Genomic DNA, 15616 nt, shown 5'->3' on the forward strand with positions numbered 1-15616 from the left:
AAAAAAAAAAAAAAAAAAAAAAAAAAAAAAGAGATTGATTCATGTACACACAATTGTAGTTTAATTTGAAACTGAAACCAGTCAAATTGTTTTATTAAAGTAGAAGTAGCAGAGGCGGACACGTGGAGACACGATTTAGGCACGTGCAGACGGACGTTTTAAGTAAGTTACGTCTAACAATAGAAATTGATTTATTCTATTGGGCTTTTAGCACCCAAAGCCCATACCAATGCGGGATAACTAAATTTACAAACCTATCAGTCAACCCTCACGTAACCACCTTCAACTCGTTGACCGTGAAGTGTACCACACTCACTTTCCCCTCCCCACACACACAATATCACTAACCACCTGGTAGCTCTACATTTTCTTAATTCCTTACTTGTAAGTCTTCTTCTTCATTTTCTAATCAAAACTTATTTGCTATATATGAGCCTTTGCACGTTTCATTTACTTGCAACAACAACTCAAAAAGAAAAGACAAACAACAGTAAGAACGTTTAATTTACTCTGCTTTGAAACAAGACCAAAGAAGAAGATATGGTTGCTGTCGAAAGAGTTGAGAGTTTAGCAAAGAGCGGAATCATATCGATTCCGAAAGAGTACATTCGTCCCAAAGAAGAGCTCGAGAGCATCAACGATGTTTTCCTAGAAGAGAAGAAAGAAGACGGTCCTCAAGTTCCCACAATCGATCTACAAAACATCGAGTCAGAAGATCCAAAGATACGTGAGAGTTGCATTGAGGAGCTGAAAAAGGCATCTTTGGATTGGGGAGTTATGCATTTGATCAACCATGGCATACCAGTTGAACTAATGGAGCGTGTGAAGAAAGCTGGAGAGGAGTTTTTCAGTTTACCCGTGGAAGAGAAGGAGAAGTATGCGAACGATCAAGCAACCGGGAAGATTCAAGGGTATGGAAGTAAACTAGCTAACAACGCGTGTGGACAACTTGAGTGGGAAGATTACTTCTTTCATCTTGCTTATCCTGAAGACAAGAGAGATCTATCACTTTGGCCTAAGACACCAAGTGATTACATGTAAAGCCTTTTCACTGTTTTACTTATTTTGGTTTTATAATCTTTTATTAACGTTTTTTGGATGATTGTAGTGAAGCAACGAGTGAGTACGCAAAGTGTCTACGTTTGCTAGCAACAAAAGTCTTCAAGGCTCTCTCTATCGGTCTAGGTTTAGAGCCTGACCGTCTAGAGAAAGAAGTGGGTGGTTTAGAAGAGCTTCTTCTACAAATGAAGATTAACTACTACCCTAAATGCCCTCAGCCTGAGCTAGCACTTGGTGTGGAAGCTCACACCGATGTAAGTGCCTTAACCTTCATTCTACACAACATGGTTCCTGGTTTGCAGCTTTTCTACGAGGGGAAATGGGTCATTGCAAAGTGTGTTCCTGATTCAATTGGGATGCACATTGGAGATACTTTGGAGATTCTAAGTAATGGGAAGTATAAGAGTATACTTCATCGTGGACTAGTGAATAAGGAGAAGGTTAGGGTGTCTTGGGCCGTGTTTTGTGAACCACCAAAGGATAAGATTGTTCTTAAGCCGTTGCCGGAGATGGTGAGTGCTGAGTGTCCGGCTAAGTTTCCTCCAAGGACATTTGCTCAACATATTGAGCATAAGTTGTTTGGGAATGAACAAGAGGAATTGGTGTCTGAGAAAAAGGATTAAGTTTGTGTGTTTGGGAAAGGAACAACAAGTCTTTTATATGTAAAACTCTATTTAAGAGTTTCTTTGTTTTGTGTTCGTGTCATTGTGATATTGTAAGAAACAAATTCTTCTCTCCATTTCTAAATTGTTTACAATATCTTTGAAGTAATGATCGAGATTACAGAAAAAGACGAGAGAGTAACCAAGATAGATATTTGTAGATCTATGAACCACATGTTGTATTAAGAACTTGAAAGTATTTCTGATTTACATTTTCTGTTTCTCCTTTTTATGCTAACTGTAAAAAACAGATGCCGAAGAAAGTAAAAAGAGAGGGCGATGCAATATATGGCTCTTATTAGAAGAAACTGAAGAATCCGGTTTGCTTCGCTTTCTCCTTTCTTCTTTTGTCTTCAAGACAAATTGGTCTACTTCTTTGGATTTCAAAATGTTAGCATTGCGTTGGAGGAGTTATACCACAAGAACAAACTGAGAAGAGAACGATATCTAAATGTACATATAAGGAGATGGTTCCAGATCCCTACGAATGCATAATCTGTACCATCAGCGAATGCCTAAGCTCCTGCAAAATTGAAACAACAATGACATCAAAAGATATAAGTGTATATATATAGTTCCAGATTTTATCAGATGCATATTTTGAAAGTTAGTGGTTGCAGAATTGACTTTATTAGCTTACCTCCTAGGGGTCCATTGCTGGTTTGTTTCGGGAATTATTCCGTTATTACTAAATTGTATCTGTTGTCCAGCTGAAGAGACTGGTTTTCCTGCGGCCGTTCTTGTTACCTGTAATGGATCGATTCAAGAAATTAGGAAACCTCAGTGGTAAGTTGCAAGATCCTATTTTTTTTTTTATAAGTTTAGAGCTTACCTCATTCCTAGCTTGGAAAGGGTTCATTCTATTTTCCTTTGAGACCTTCTTATACCAAGAAAAGATTGCAAGTCAATAATTGGACTTGGAAGATGGAAAAAACAAATAAAGTGAAATTGCGTTATCAAACTGCACCTTTGGTTGAAACAATCTTGTGCGAGATCCATCAGTAGACTGGAGCTCGGATTTGATGGAAAGCTGTAGGTTAATAGAACCAGGTCAATAACTAGGAGACTATTAAAATAACTAGAGTGCGTTTTCAAGAAGATCATATGTGAAACCATGAGCTATATTACCTTGCTGAAAAGGTCTGTTGGTAAATCTGGTTGAACTCTTTTTTCTGAATGAAAACTAAACTCCTGTGTAGGATTTCAAAAAACAGTTCAAGTATTCATTCGGAAACTCCATTCATAAATATATCAGAAGATCAAGGGCAAAAAATAATTGGTAAGACTATCCATACCAAAGGCACTGTTGTTTCTCGCTTGGTGTTTTTGAAAATTCCCATGTCTCCTCTGCTTGAAAGTATCTATTTTGGCAGGAGTGAAAACCAATATTAGGTGTGAAATTTGCCATGCAAGTGAATGAGACTCAAAAAGGAGAGTACCTTCTTGTTCAGTGGGCGAGCTTTAAAAACATGGTTTCCTTCTGAGACATCATGCTTGGGTATATCCATTGCCGTAGGTCTGCAGATAACGATTAAAGTTTAAGTTGACATTCACCTCAAAGACAAGTTGAGTTAAGAAATCAAGTAATCCTTCTTAATTTTCTATTGATTTATGGTTTCATACCTCCTATTTTCCCTGTTAGCACGGTCAAGCACATCACTTATACTAGATTTGTCTAACCCCTGTCAAAAAAAAATTTTGATCATATAAGAGGCAGCGCTTTGAGAAGGATCAAGTTGTTTAGATGAAAGGTAAGATAAAGGTAAGATCACAGGACACAGAATAAACAAAGATAAAGAACTATTGTTGCTACCTTATACGCATCATTCCCCTGATGAGACCTTGTTGTTACTGCTGATGAATGTTGCATAGCCCTTTGGGAAGTCTTCAAATGGAATTCCTAATATGAAATGACAATAAATTTAATCTAAAGCCTGAGAACAGAATAAGATGTGGAAACACAATAGCAACTGTAACAATTTCATTTGTCATGCTTACTTGGAATTCTGGTAGTTTCGGAGTGCTCTTTTTCCGGATAGGCAATGAGGGAGCATCAAATATCTACAGATCACAAACACGAGCTCAACAATGCAATCATTTCCATAACACATTTCATAGTAGCAGATGCGAAGTTACAAACCTTTCGGTTAAATGGGCGTGCTTTGAATCTATATACAGTTGTTGAGTCCTGTTCTAACTTCGCATCTGTCTTGTGCCTGAAATTGATCATTAGCAAAGTATTCAGTAAGATATGACATTTCCAGTAACAATTCACTTTCAGCAAACATTTAGCGTCTTACCGTATTCTCTGAGCCCTCTGTGATGTAGCAAAATCAGGCTCATGTGGGATAGTAACCTTTGCCCTGGCTTGTTGTGCGTTTTTATCAAGAGTTGTATCCTGCATAACCATTTAGCAAAGAATTAAATGATTTGATATTAAAAACACTTGTAAAAGACTATAAACAAGAACAAGAGTATTCAAGCAATAGAAAGCAAACCTTCTTTGGTATCTTGTGGACAAAACTCATTTCCTGCTTTGTATCAGCAACCTGAAACAGTGAACAAATGACTTTTATTGCCACTACTTACAGCACCTAAACGCAGATATACCTTGTACATAATTAAAAGGAACTATACAAATACACTGTTCAACTCAGAGTACCGTGGCAGTCAGAAAAGAAAAGACAAGAAGTAAAGCCGATAACTGCTTAATACTCTACCTTACGCAGAAGACCTCCATCAAGCTTCTGTCTTTTAGACGCTTGAACTTCGGTCCCAGATGTCCCACAATTGCCTTTATCAAGAATTTGATCCACTTGCATATGAGATTTACTATACCAGCAAAAGAAGCAACATATTAGATGAGTAAAATATTAAGTTGACAAGTTGAAAAGTACCAAGATGTTTACCTGGCATTATTTTGTTTTGCTAACTGGCTAGCAGTAGGTCTCATTAACGTTGAGCTCCTTGGAGTTGGTCTAATGCTAGACTTAGCTCGGAATTTTGGTTTATCAGTGTGTTTGTGATTGCTAACCGTCGGCCCTGATGATAGAAGTAGATAAAGTGAGACCACAAGAAATTAAGAATACGTAGGTATTTTAAAGGGGGCAACAAAAGTTTGATCAATAAAGTATATACCAAAGATGGACACAAGTAAGATGGACCACATTTGATGGTTTAAAAGAAAAAATGGATCTGATAATACACGTCAACTGGTGGTGTTTCAACAAAAAACGAAAGAGCCATAATTGGAGTGTAGATGCATCATGTTGGCATTACAGCAAATAATGATCACCTTTGCAAATGGGTTGAATTGGAACTTTCTTCAAATTACTACCTTGTTGTGAGGAAAAAATCCCAGAACGCATTCCACTTCCTGAAAAAAAAAAAGCAAAAAGACAATTTTTAAGAATCTAAAAAACCAAATCTTGTAGTCTTTCAACATCATGCTTCAATTTCTACTTCAGTAAAATAAATCCCACAACCGTAATCAAGCTGCTTGAGAGATGCAAAGTATATAATGCAGACATCATATATTCACCTGTCTTATTACTCAAATTGGTAGCTAAATGATGTCGTTGCTGAAAGATTCCTCTATTCTTATCACAAACATCGGATGCTGCGACTTCCTCATCTTCTGTTCTCGTAGATGCCTCAGTCTTGTCATCATACACCTCCTCTCTAAGTAACAGTTTTGTTACAAAAGCTGAAAACACACAAAAGAGTTCACAACAAATTCACACAAAGAATCAGAAACAAAATGGAAAATGTAGGATCCAAAAATAGAATTGTAAAATCAAAAGCAGAACCATTGAAGCTATCATCACAAAGCAAATTCAACAGAAACGGACTAAGAAATTTTAGGTTTTTTCACTGTCATTACTAAGATAAGAAAACAATGAGAGAGAGAGAGACTCACGAGAAGGAGCGTAGGAAGGAGCAGAGTGAAACCAGAACTCAGCGAGTTGAGACTCGGCCGGTAACTCGTCACGAGTGAAATCGTACCATCTCGCCGCATCAAACTCGTACTCAAGATCGATCTCTCTAACCTGATACACCATTGTCTCGATTTCCATATCTTCATCCATCTCCATCTCTCTCTCTCTCTCTCTCTCTTTAAAAAACCTCCACAGTCACTTTCTTCTCTCTCTCTTTCGTTGGGGAAAATGCAACAAACTCTGAATCACTCACTGATCGGTTCAGAGAAAAAACCCTAATTTCTAATCAGGAATCTCTCTGATTATTCATTGGGTCTGATGAAGGAAGAAGAAAGAAGAAGAAGGCAGGAAAGGAAATAAACGGCACAAATTTCGCTGTTTCCAGAGTTTTTTTTTTTTTTGGTTTAGAGACAGACAAAATGGAGTAAATGTATTTTTTTTGTTAATATAATAAATGCCAAAAACGACACCGTATTTTAAAAACGTACTCGAAGCACCAAAAGCATGGAAGACGCTCCGGTTTTTGTAACGACTCGAAATTTTTGAATTCTAATTTGATACTTTGAAAAGACGATAATATCCTTACCAACGAGAGAGCGTTAGGGTTGTTTTAGTAAATTCTAGTGGGAAGAGTCTATTTTTTTTCTTCCTACGTGGCTGCTGCTTCGAGGCGCGTCTGGGACTGTGAGCTTTTTTTTAACACTGTGGCTTTCGAATTCGACGAGACTGGAATTCCGGCGGGGTTCATTATTTACCCTTGACGTTCGTCTTTATTTACGGAATCTGCCACTAACGGTTGTATTCAGCTTTGTCTTCTGTATGACCTGACATTTATGCGCTTTCTCAGTAAAATTAAATTTAATTATATATGTCTCATATAAAAGTATATAACCATCCATGGTTGTTGTTTACTCTGATAATGAAATGAATCATCTTAACTGTAATTTTTAAAGTGTATGTGGATTGCAATAGAGGCTTCTCCACTGCAATTGAATATTTCTTTTTTTTTTTTGGAAGTAACGTTTTCAAAATGTTTTTTTATATATAAGTGATATTTTTAGTATTTTTGAAATCAAGTTCATATGAGAATGAGAAGAAGTGGACACACAGACAGACAGCATGACGTTGACTGTGAATTTAATAACTTATCTATCAATTTTCATTTTTTAATTTATTTTTAAGCAAAAGTTTGACATTTAATAGGTTCAATGTTGGGTACACAAAGACCCAAATTTGTGTAAAAAAAGAAAAGGACAAATTATCAATTTTTTTTTGGGTTCTTGGGGTAGGACAAATTTTTTCAAAATCTTTATATGTTTTTTAGGCATTAGTTTTGTTCAATGAGTTTTGGGTTTTGGACCAAAGCTACTTTTGGGAGAGTACAAAAAAAAGATCACATTTATTTGGTGTGTTGTTGTTGGTTGAACTTTTTCTAGAGAGATAGTAAAAAGCAAAATTTAACTCTATATAGAAAAAAAGTTAATCTTAATACACACACTTACGTATACGCATGTATGATGATGTATCATATGATATCTACATCTTAATTGGTGTCTATATATTCATTTAATTGGGGCTCAAATGATCCACCTGACAATTCTTTCCATAATCATATATAGATTTCTTCTTCTAACCATCATTTAATATGTTCCAAAGAATCTTCTAGGTTACATTCAAAATATTAAACGTCACTCTGACAAGCTTTAAGTAACATTGTTTTGATTGGACAGACAACAAAAAGTAACCATTAGTATCCACCACAAAGTTAAAAAAGAAAGATGAATCAATACAAGATTCTTCTCATTCATGTCAAATTGACTACAATAATTACACTTTAAAAAAAAACATTGTTAGCTTTTCATTCCTCTGTTCATACTTGTTAACCCTTTCTTTTTCCTTCTGATTTAAAGCTGGTTAATGAAACTAGATGAAGAAGAAGAACCAAGGACAAAAATAACCAAAGCTCTTTCACATCTTGGAATAAGACCTGTACTGTGCATGGAGACAAGACATGTTTCAGATACAAAAGAAAGCAGAAGAGACTTAAAAGCAGCTCAGAGTTTGTCACGTGGGTTTTTTACAGTTTTTACTGCAACAATGCTTCCTCCTCTTTCTTCATAGTCTCCAGCTGTCTTTTCGCATACTTTGTGATGAGAATCGTTGTAGTCACTGTTGCTAAAAAGCCGAATATGTTGAGAATAACCTGTGTGACCGAGAGACCCTGCTCTTCTGCAGAAGATGCTTCTGCTAATGTCCTTACAAGAATCCCTCTGCAACACACAGACACGAGACATTTGACTGATCAGTGACACTGCACGATCCAACAGTGAACAAGGACTAACTTCAACAGTTAAAACATTTAAACTTATAGAGAGCTAGATGCCTATACCCATTATAAGACTATTCTACAATCATGAAATGTAATGATATTATTGTTAAGGATGATTCTTTTTGGACGTTATCTGCTGATTAGGTGAAATGATAATTGCTCTAAACAGTATTGGGCTTTACAAAATGTTTTGGAACTGACAAGAAGAGAAAGAAACCTGACTTACGTATAGATAGCGACAAAAACCTCAGGCACCATGCCTATGAGAGATCCAGTTATGTAAGGACCGTACTTAACACGAGTTGCTACAGCACAGTAGTTATAAAGAATGTAAGGAAATGGAGAAACCCGGATTAAGGTTACTAATCGGAACTGGTGAAGCCAATTTCCTTCACCGGCAGCTCTTAAAACGGCTGCTTGATTAGGATATCTTGCTAGCCATCCCTGCACAATCACAAAAAAGAAGCAAGCAGATTCAGTAATATGCCAATTTAAGCAGCTGCATTCATCAAAGTCATCATTAAAGCCTTTGAGGAAACGAAAACAATGTTAATCCAGCTACATTCACAAGTGCCACTACATTGATCAAAGACTTCATTTTGAGAAAAGAAAAACAGTGTTAATCCTGGTTTCAAATGTTAATCCAGCTACATTCACAAGTTTTATGTCTATGTACTGAGAAGCTTCTTATTTTCTAAAACCTACATAATAACTTTCTAGCAAAAAAAAACTTGGATACTATGATTGATTAAAGGGTTGTCCAATAAAGTAAGCTTTTGGACAACCCTTGAATTTTAGGGGCTTTTGAGGGGTTGACACATACTTGAATTTTATGGCAGAAGAGTTGTCCAATAAAGTAAGGTAGCGACACACCAACAGCAGCAGCAGAGATAATTAGTAGAAACCCATAGCCATAACCAAAAGTCATCCCAGCAATCCACATTGATGGTGTAGATGGAAGAAGTATAGTCGGGAATATCGCCACGGATGCAAATACAAGAAGACCGCAAACTGGGTGTGTAAAAGTCCTTATCTCCCATTGTATAATAGGGATAAGCTCCTGCAGAACCAGAGCAAGTTAAGAGATAATTCCCCCCCTTGTTAGGAACATAGCAAAATCACATTACAAATACAATCGCAAGAACCACAAGTGTTTCATATATGAATAGATACATGAAAGCATCAACATCATGGAAATAGTTAAAACCTCAAATCTACTCAGACTTATAAGCATGCAAGGCTACATACAATTGAGATTGACATGGATAAAAAGTGATTAAATTTATTCAACTCTCATCCTGAAATCTATGTTCTAAAACTCGTTGAGAAGCACTAGACTTAAATCAAACTCAAAGATTTAAACTTTTTTGGAATGATAAACACCCATGCAACAACGAATAAAGAGCTAAATATTTGAAATCAAACCTTATCCATGATTAAAGGACCGATCCAAATGTAACCCACGATAGCCAATGCAGCAAGAACGATGAATAAAACAGAAAGCTTGACCCAAAACCAAAACGGCGACGAATCACTCTTTCCTTCATCTTCCGTCTCCTCCAGCTCTGATTCTTGTCTTTTCTCTAAACCCTCGCTCAATTTCACATAAGAGCCCTTCTCGTCTTCTTCTTCTTCGACTCTCATCCGCAGCTCAAGAACCGGATTTTCTTCCTCAGGAAGAGTCATCGGATACAACAAACCCAGAAACAGAAAGAGATAAACACTAATAAGCAGAGAAGGAAAACAAAAAAAAAACCTGATCCACTGGATTTTTCCGATTAAACCGGGAAAACCCAGTGATCGGAAACTCGAAAAAGATCAAATGCAATCGAACCCAGAAAAAAAAAAAACAAATTGATGTGAGAGAGAAGAAGAAGAAGAAGAAGAAGAAGAAGAGAGCCAATTTTTGTGGGGCAAAATCGCACTGACGAAGTTTTCTCCTCGATTTGTGACTTTGCTTGTACCGATATGTTTGTTTTTAACCCTACCACTTATTTTTTTAATTGCGTCTTTCTCACCACACAAGAAAAAAAAAAAAAAAGTATATATTCCCTTTACCTTTTTCAGGCCCAAGCCCGTTAAACTCTTAACGGGTTGGACCGGTTCGGGTCGGGTTTTGTTGTTGACAGATTCCTGAATTCTCTGAATCTTCTTCTTCTTCTTCTCCTCCCAGCACTCTCGGGGGGTTTTGTTTCGCCATTAAATTCATCAACCAAGTCAAAAGAAAGAAGAAAAACAAAAAGATGAGCGTGATCAATCCCATAGAAACTGTACTACATGTAAAGCCAACATTTCGACTTCTACCACGAGCTGTTTATCATCGGAGTCAGCAGATTCAAGTTTTCCCGCCTAACAACAACACCACTTTCACGAACTCTTCTTCTTTGAGTTCTCCACTTCACATTAAACCGGTTTCTCAAGGTTTTGTTTTATCGTATGCCAATCGATCTCAGGCTTTTTTTGGTTTTTGGGTATCTGAAAAATCCAACCTTTTTTGTTTTTTTCAATCAATACACAGTTGGTGGATCGAGGAACTTGTGGCGTAGTTATGCATCTGATAAGTTCTCTGATATGGGTTTGAATCCTGGAGCTGATTCATTTGAGGTGCACTTTTGTGATCTTTCTTTTTCTGTGTTAGATGTACTGTACTTAGATTTGATCGTTACATGATGTGTGAGACATCTTGAACTCAAAAATGTGGTTTTGGCACTAAATTTTTAAAATTTGATTAGCTAAATCACAGTTTTTCTACTTTGTTACTCATTTTATGATGATCCCCCTGTTGTTACATGAATCTAGTGGTGGCTTGCTGGTTAAAATAGTTATTTAGTTATATTTATATGTTTTGTTTTCTGTAACAGATGTTCAGTGAGAAGGTTTCTATAATGGATACACTGAAGAAAGCAAACTCTATACTTCCTCATGTAGTGTTGGCGAGTACTATATTAGCTCTTCTCTATCCTCCTTCTTTCACATGGTTTACGTCGAGGTTCTTGCTATATATCATTCATGGAATTCTTAGCACAAGGTTTAGTTTGTTCTTTGAATTTGAGTAGTAGACAATCAGGTTTTCTAAAGGATTTTACTCTCTCTTTTTAGGTATTTTGTACCCGCTTTAGGATTCTTGATGTTTGCGGTTGGTATCAATTCAGATGAGAAAGACTTTCTTGAAGCCTTCAAAAGACCAAAAGCTATTCTCCTTGGTTATGTTGGACAATATCTCATTAAGCCTCTCTTAGGTTTCGTCTTTGGCCTAGCTGCTGTTTCTCTTTTCCATCTCCCAACTCCAATAGGTTAACAGCTTATTCTCTCTCTCTCTCTTATATTACTCAAGACTCTTTGCAGATCGTATATTGACTTATCTTTCTCAATCTCAGGTGCTGGAATAATGTTGGTTTCATGTGTTAGTGGAGCTCAGTTATCAAACTACGCAACTTTCCTAACTGATCCAGCACTGGCACCGCTTAGCATCGTCATGACATCTCTATCAACCGCTACTGCAGTTCTTATCACACCAATGCTTTCTTTATTGCTCATCGGGAAGAAACTACCCGTTGATGTAAAAGGAATGATATCCAGCATTCTCCAGGTCGTTATCGCACCAATCGCTGCAGGATTACTATTAAACAAGTGAGACTAAAAGCTACAACTATAATATATTTCTCAGAGCTTAAAAACATTTCTTTCTCATTTGTGTGCCTTTTTTCTACAGGTTGTTCCCGAAAGTATCTAATGCAGTTCGACCGTTTCTTCCAATTCTATCGGTTCTTGACACAGCTTGCTGTGTTGGAGCACCATTGGCATTGAACATAAACTCGGTCATGTCTCCGTTTGGAGTCACCATTTTGTTACTAGTAACAATGTTTCATATCTCTGCTTTCCTCGCTGGATACTTCCTTACGGGTTCCGTCTTTAGTAACTCCCCAGACGCAAAAGCCTTGCAAAGAACATTGTCCTATGAAACTGGTACTAAACTTTTGGTATTTGAAAACTTTTTCAAGAATTTACTATTTTGGTTAGTAAAAGATTTGAGCAGAGAAACGTGTTTTTTCTTAATGTCTTAGGAATGCAGAGTAGCCTTTTGGCACTAGCGCTTGCAACTAAGTTCTTTCAAGATCCTCTTGTGGGGATTCCTCCTGCTATCTCTGTAAGTTTCAACAACATCTTCTTCACATTATATAAACCTTTTTTTGATTATTAATGAGATTTGTATTTTGCAGACGGTGGTAATGTCATTGATGGGGTTCACTCTCGTTATGATCTGGTCTAACGAAAAAAAAAACATCTAACAATGTATTTTAATTTCACTTCACATTTTGATTATACAAACAATTGGAACTTCTTCTTGTAATATAATTCAATACAATATTTGAGATTTATGCCAAACTCCATTTTGTCAATTTTTCCTAGTCTGTGACATAAGAAAATGTAATTCATATCGATGTCATTTAAAAAAAAAAAAAAAGTGATAGTTGCTTCCACAAACAAATTAAGAACAATTGAAGTTTTATAGTAGTTCTATAGACCCCAAACGTATAGTAACTACAAAGTCAGTCATTTTGGAGATGTTAGCAAAATGTCAAAATCTCTTAACCTTTTTAGTCGATGGAGCGAAATGGATAATTGATGAAGATAGCGCATGACGTAGTCAGGGTTGGGAATACATAGATAGAGAAAGGTGGTGGAGACCAATTTATAACCTTTATTGGATAAAGAACCAGTGTATAACCTTGAACGATGGTCGATATATAGTTTATTTGATGTATAATAGCATATAGTGGTTACCGGCACGTCCACTTCAATTTGTAGAGTGCACGAGGACATAAGAAGCTGATTATAGAAGCAGCATCAATAGACGAAAAGAATCAAGGACGACAAATATTTGAGAAAAGTAGTGACGGTTCATGAATTAACTCATTTTCGATGTAGTGAAACAAGTCGTCTATACACACTAAACTAAGTTATGGTCTTATGGAGAAAAAATTACTTATAATGTAAAAAAGTTTTGTAGAATCATTCCAAATAGAATTGTTGAAAAAAGTTGTGATATTTTGAATAAGAGTAGGTTTTAAGTAAGTTTTTATAAATCATTGATTGAATAACAAGAGATTGTAAATATATACTAAATAAACATAGGATTTAGAACGACCAATCGGGATCAGACATTTCATTATTTAACATTTTTGTCATCTTATTAATTAATATTTTTAATACAAAGTTATTAATAAAAAGAAAATTATTTTATAAAATATACATTTTTAAATCCTAAAATATACTTCAAATTTTTTTAGAGAAATTTTTCAATTTTATAAAGTAAACTTTAGAAAAAGTATTCTTTGATCAAAGAATTATGGCCGTCCACATAGGATTTAGAACGACCAATCGGGATTAGACATTTCATTATTTAACATTTTTGTCATTTTTTTGTAAACTTTAGATTTTTTTCTGCATATGTTGTGATTTGAATTTTTAAATACAAAGATATATTACTTGATCTATGAAAATAAAATGTGTGTTATAATTTTCACATTGGCGGGTTGGTAAAACTAAATTTATATAGCTGATAAATTAATAAATTTTATTTGTTTATAATTACAATATTAAAATCACTACTTCATATTCTACAAAATAATAATGCAAATACAACAAACAAACAATATAAAACTGTAATATACGTCAAAAATAAAATACTATAATATTCTAAAATAATTAGTATTCAAAAAAATATATATTACAGAACAATTATAAATTCATGATTTTTTTGATCAGGTTTGATTTTATAACACAACTGATTTTTATATTTTTAAAAATTGTGTATCTAAAATTTAAAATTTTCCTTACTGATTGGGGATAGACCCTACTGCTAGAAAATGTTGGATGTTCACTGAATTAATTATAAGTTCACTGAATTAATTATAAGTTCACTGAATTAATTATAAGTTCACACTACGGATGTTCACTGAATTAATTATAAGTTCAACTCAAGTATTTGTTTTCAACCATATATTTCACTGAAACCTATAGCGTAGTAATAATTCTCATTCAGGATACGAAGTCATAGAACCAACATTATAAAAGCTTCAAAGCTTTAACATTACTCTAGAATAGCAAGCTCGAATTAAGAAGACATTCACCAAACAAAAACTATTCTTTTTACCGTACATTCAGACAAAATCAAATAAAATTGAATGGCTAATCTGGCTATGCTCTCCAAGGGTTTTCTTGTTTAATACAAGAAAAATAATTTCAGCATTTGTGATCTCATAATTTTAGTTAAAATTGATGTTTAGCTTACCAAAGGTCAACATTTTTAAAAATTACTTATAATTAGGGAATATCCCGTGCTTAAAGCACATGTCAATATTTAAAAAAAATTATAATAGAATAATAAAAGTTATTGTTATATATTTTTTTTAAAAATATTTTGTTTAAGATAATATTTATTTTTAATTGTTCTGTAAATCTATATATTTTTTTTGAATACTAATTATTTTAGAATATTATAGTATTTTATTTTTGACGTATATTACAGTTTTATATTGTTTGTTTGTTGTATTTGCATCATTATTTTGTAACATATGAAAGTAGTGATTTTAATATTATAATTATGTACAAATAAAATTTATTAATTTATCAGCTATATAAATTTATTTTTACCAACCCGCCAATGTGAAAATTATAACACACATTTTATTTTCATAGATCAAGTAATATATCTTTGTATTTAAAAATTCAAATCACAACATATGCAGAAAAAAAATCTGCATTTTGTTAATCATAAGTATTATATGAAAATTCCAAACAATTTGTAAAGAAAAAAAAAATAGATGATAGGATAATCATAATTTGAAATTTTAACAAAATCTTCAAAATTTAGAAGACTATTAAAAATCACTAATTGAGTAACAATAAGTAATTTTAAAAATACTCTAAAATACAAGTTTAACACCACTCTTTGTATTTTGAACTAAATTTACCCAAAATATTAATATCCGATATCTTCTTCCCATCTATGACCTTTCATATCGACCTTTAACGAGAACGCCCCTGTGCTTCGTGACGTTTCTCTTTTAATGGAGAAGTTTGAAAATCACTTCCGATCCCATAGGAACCATTATGTCGGCGAGATTTCACTCGAGGTCGTCATTTCATATGGCTCCAGGGGAGCCAAGATAAATGTTGATATAAAAAGAGAGCTGGAGGCCCAGATGGAGATTGACCATCGCTTGGTTTTTCGAGATTTGGAAACCCGTAAGTACCTTCTCCCTTCATCAGTGTAACATCCGTGAACCAAAATCCCGGTTTAGGTTCTGCGTCGGTCGATGCAAGTTGTGCATCGGTCGATGCAAGGTTGTTCCTGTGCGTTTTTGACTTAAGTCAAACGCTGCGTTTTGGGTTAGGGAAAAACCCTTAAGTCGACTTTTTGTTCCATTCGTGTTGTTTGGCCGTTTTTGAGAGAAAACGAAAGAGAGGAAAAGTTCTTGAGAGTTTCTGGAGATTTCTTGGAGTTTTGGTGCGTTCCTGTAGAGATCTGTAGCTGGGATCGTTGTAGGAGCTTCCTAGAGGCTTGTTCTTGCTTGTTTATTGTTCAGATTCGTCTTGGCACAGGTAAGTGCATGACCATGGCT

At 35.0% G+C, this 15616-nt stretch overlaps 4 protein-coding genes across 9 annotated transcripts; 2 read left to right on the forward strand and 2 right to left on the reverse strand.

Moving 5' to 3' along the window:
• LOC104731205 (leucoanthocyanidin dioxygenase) lies at positions 397 to 1935 on the forward strand. Its single transcript, XM_010450511.2, has 2 exons — positions 397 to 1037; positions 1109 to 1935. Exons 1-2 carry the CDS (start codon positions 541 to 543, stop codon positions 1680 to 1682), a joined length of 1071 nt encoding a protein of 356 aa, XP_010448813.1. The 5' UTR covers positions 397 to 540; the 3' UTR covers positions 1683 to 1935.
• LOC104731206 (protein TPX2-like) lies at positions 1884 to 6132 on the reverse strand. Of its 4 annotated transcripts, none has more exons than XM_010450515.2 (18): positions 5641 to 6132; positions 5263 to 5427; positions 5059 to 5097; positions 4631 to 4763; positions 4442 to 4553; positions 4220 to 4270; positions 4022 to 4119; positions 3862 to 3937; positions 3720 to 3782; positions 3535 to 3621; positions 3345 to 3403; positions 3161 to 3239; positions 3017 to 3082; positions 2850 to 2912; positions 2689 to 2751; positions 2554 to 2601; positions 2362 to 2468; positions 1884 to 2244 (listed from the first exon to the last, which is right to left on the reverse strand). In XM_010450515.2, exons 1-18 carry the CDS (start codon positions 5813 to 5815, stop codon positions 2226 to 2228), a joined length of 1503 nt encoding a protein of 500 aa, XP_010448817.1. In that variant the 5' UTR covers positions 5816 to 6132; the 3' UTR covers positions 1884 to 2225. The 4 variants fall into 4 exon arrangements, with proteins under 4 accessions (XP_010448817.1, XP_010448815.1, XP_010448816.1 ...); XM_010450513.2 differs by having other exon boundaries at positions 5017 to 5097; positions 5641 to 6131; XM_010450514.2 differs by having other exon boundaries at positions 2554 to 2598; positions 5017 to 5097; positions 5641 to 6130.
• LOC104731207 (TVP38/TMEM64 family membrane protein YtxB-like) lies at positions 7339 to 9959 on the reverse strand. 2 transcript variants are annotated; one of them, XM_010450518.2, is made up of 5 exons: positions 9414 to 9959; positions 8812 to 9048; positions 8215 to 8432; positions 7741 to 7929; positions 7339 to 7651 (listed from the first exon to the last, which is right to left on the reverse strand). In XM_010450518.2, exons 1-4 carry the CDS (start codon positions 9672 to 9674, stop codon positions 7746 to 7748), a joined length of 900 nt encoding a protein of 299 aa, XP_010448820.1. In that variant the 5' UTR covers positions 9675 to 9959; the 3' UTR covers positions 7339 to 7651; positions 7741 to 7745. The 2 variants fall into 2 exon arrangements, with proteins under 2 accessions (XP_010448820.1, XP_010448819.1); XM_010450517.2 differs by having other exon boundaries at positions 7339 to 7929.
• On the forward strand, positions 10157 to 12364 carry LOC104731208 (probable sodium/metabolite cotransporter BASS6, chloroplastic). Of its 2 annotated transcripts, none has more exons than XM_010450519.2 (8): positions 10157 to 10409; positions 10507 to 10592; positions 10850 to 11016; positions 11088 to 11281; positions 11366 to 11618; positions 11701 to 11954; positions 12053 to 12135; positions 12209 to 12364. In XM_010450519.2, exons 1-8 carry the CDS (start codon positions 10232 to 10234, stop codon positions 12275 to 12277), a joined length of 1284 nt encoding a protein of 427 aa, XP_010448821.1. In that variant the 5' UTR covers positions 10157 to 10231; the 3' UTR covers positions 12278 to 12364. The 2 variants fall into 2 exon arrangements, with proteins under 2 accessions (XP_010448821.1, XP_010448822.1); XM_010450520.2 differs by having other exon boundaries at positions 10850 to 10977.

Source organism: Camelina sativa, chromosome 12 (assembly GCF_000633955.1).
Source record: "Camelina sativa cultivar DH55 chromosome 12, Cs, whole genome shotgun sequence".
Classification (NCBI taxonomy): Eukaryota; Viridiplantae; Streptophyta; class Magnoliopsida; order Brassicales; family Brassicaceae; genus Camelina; species Camelina sativa.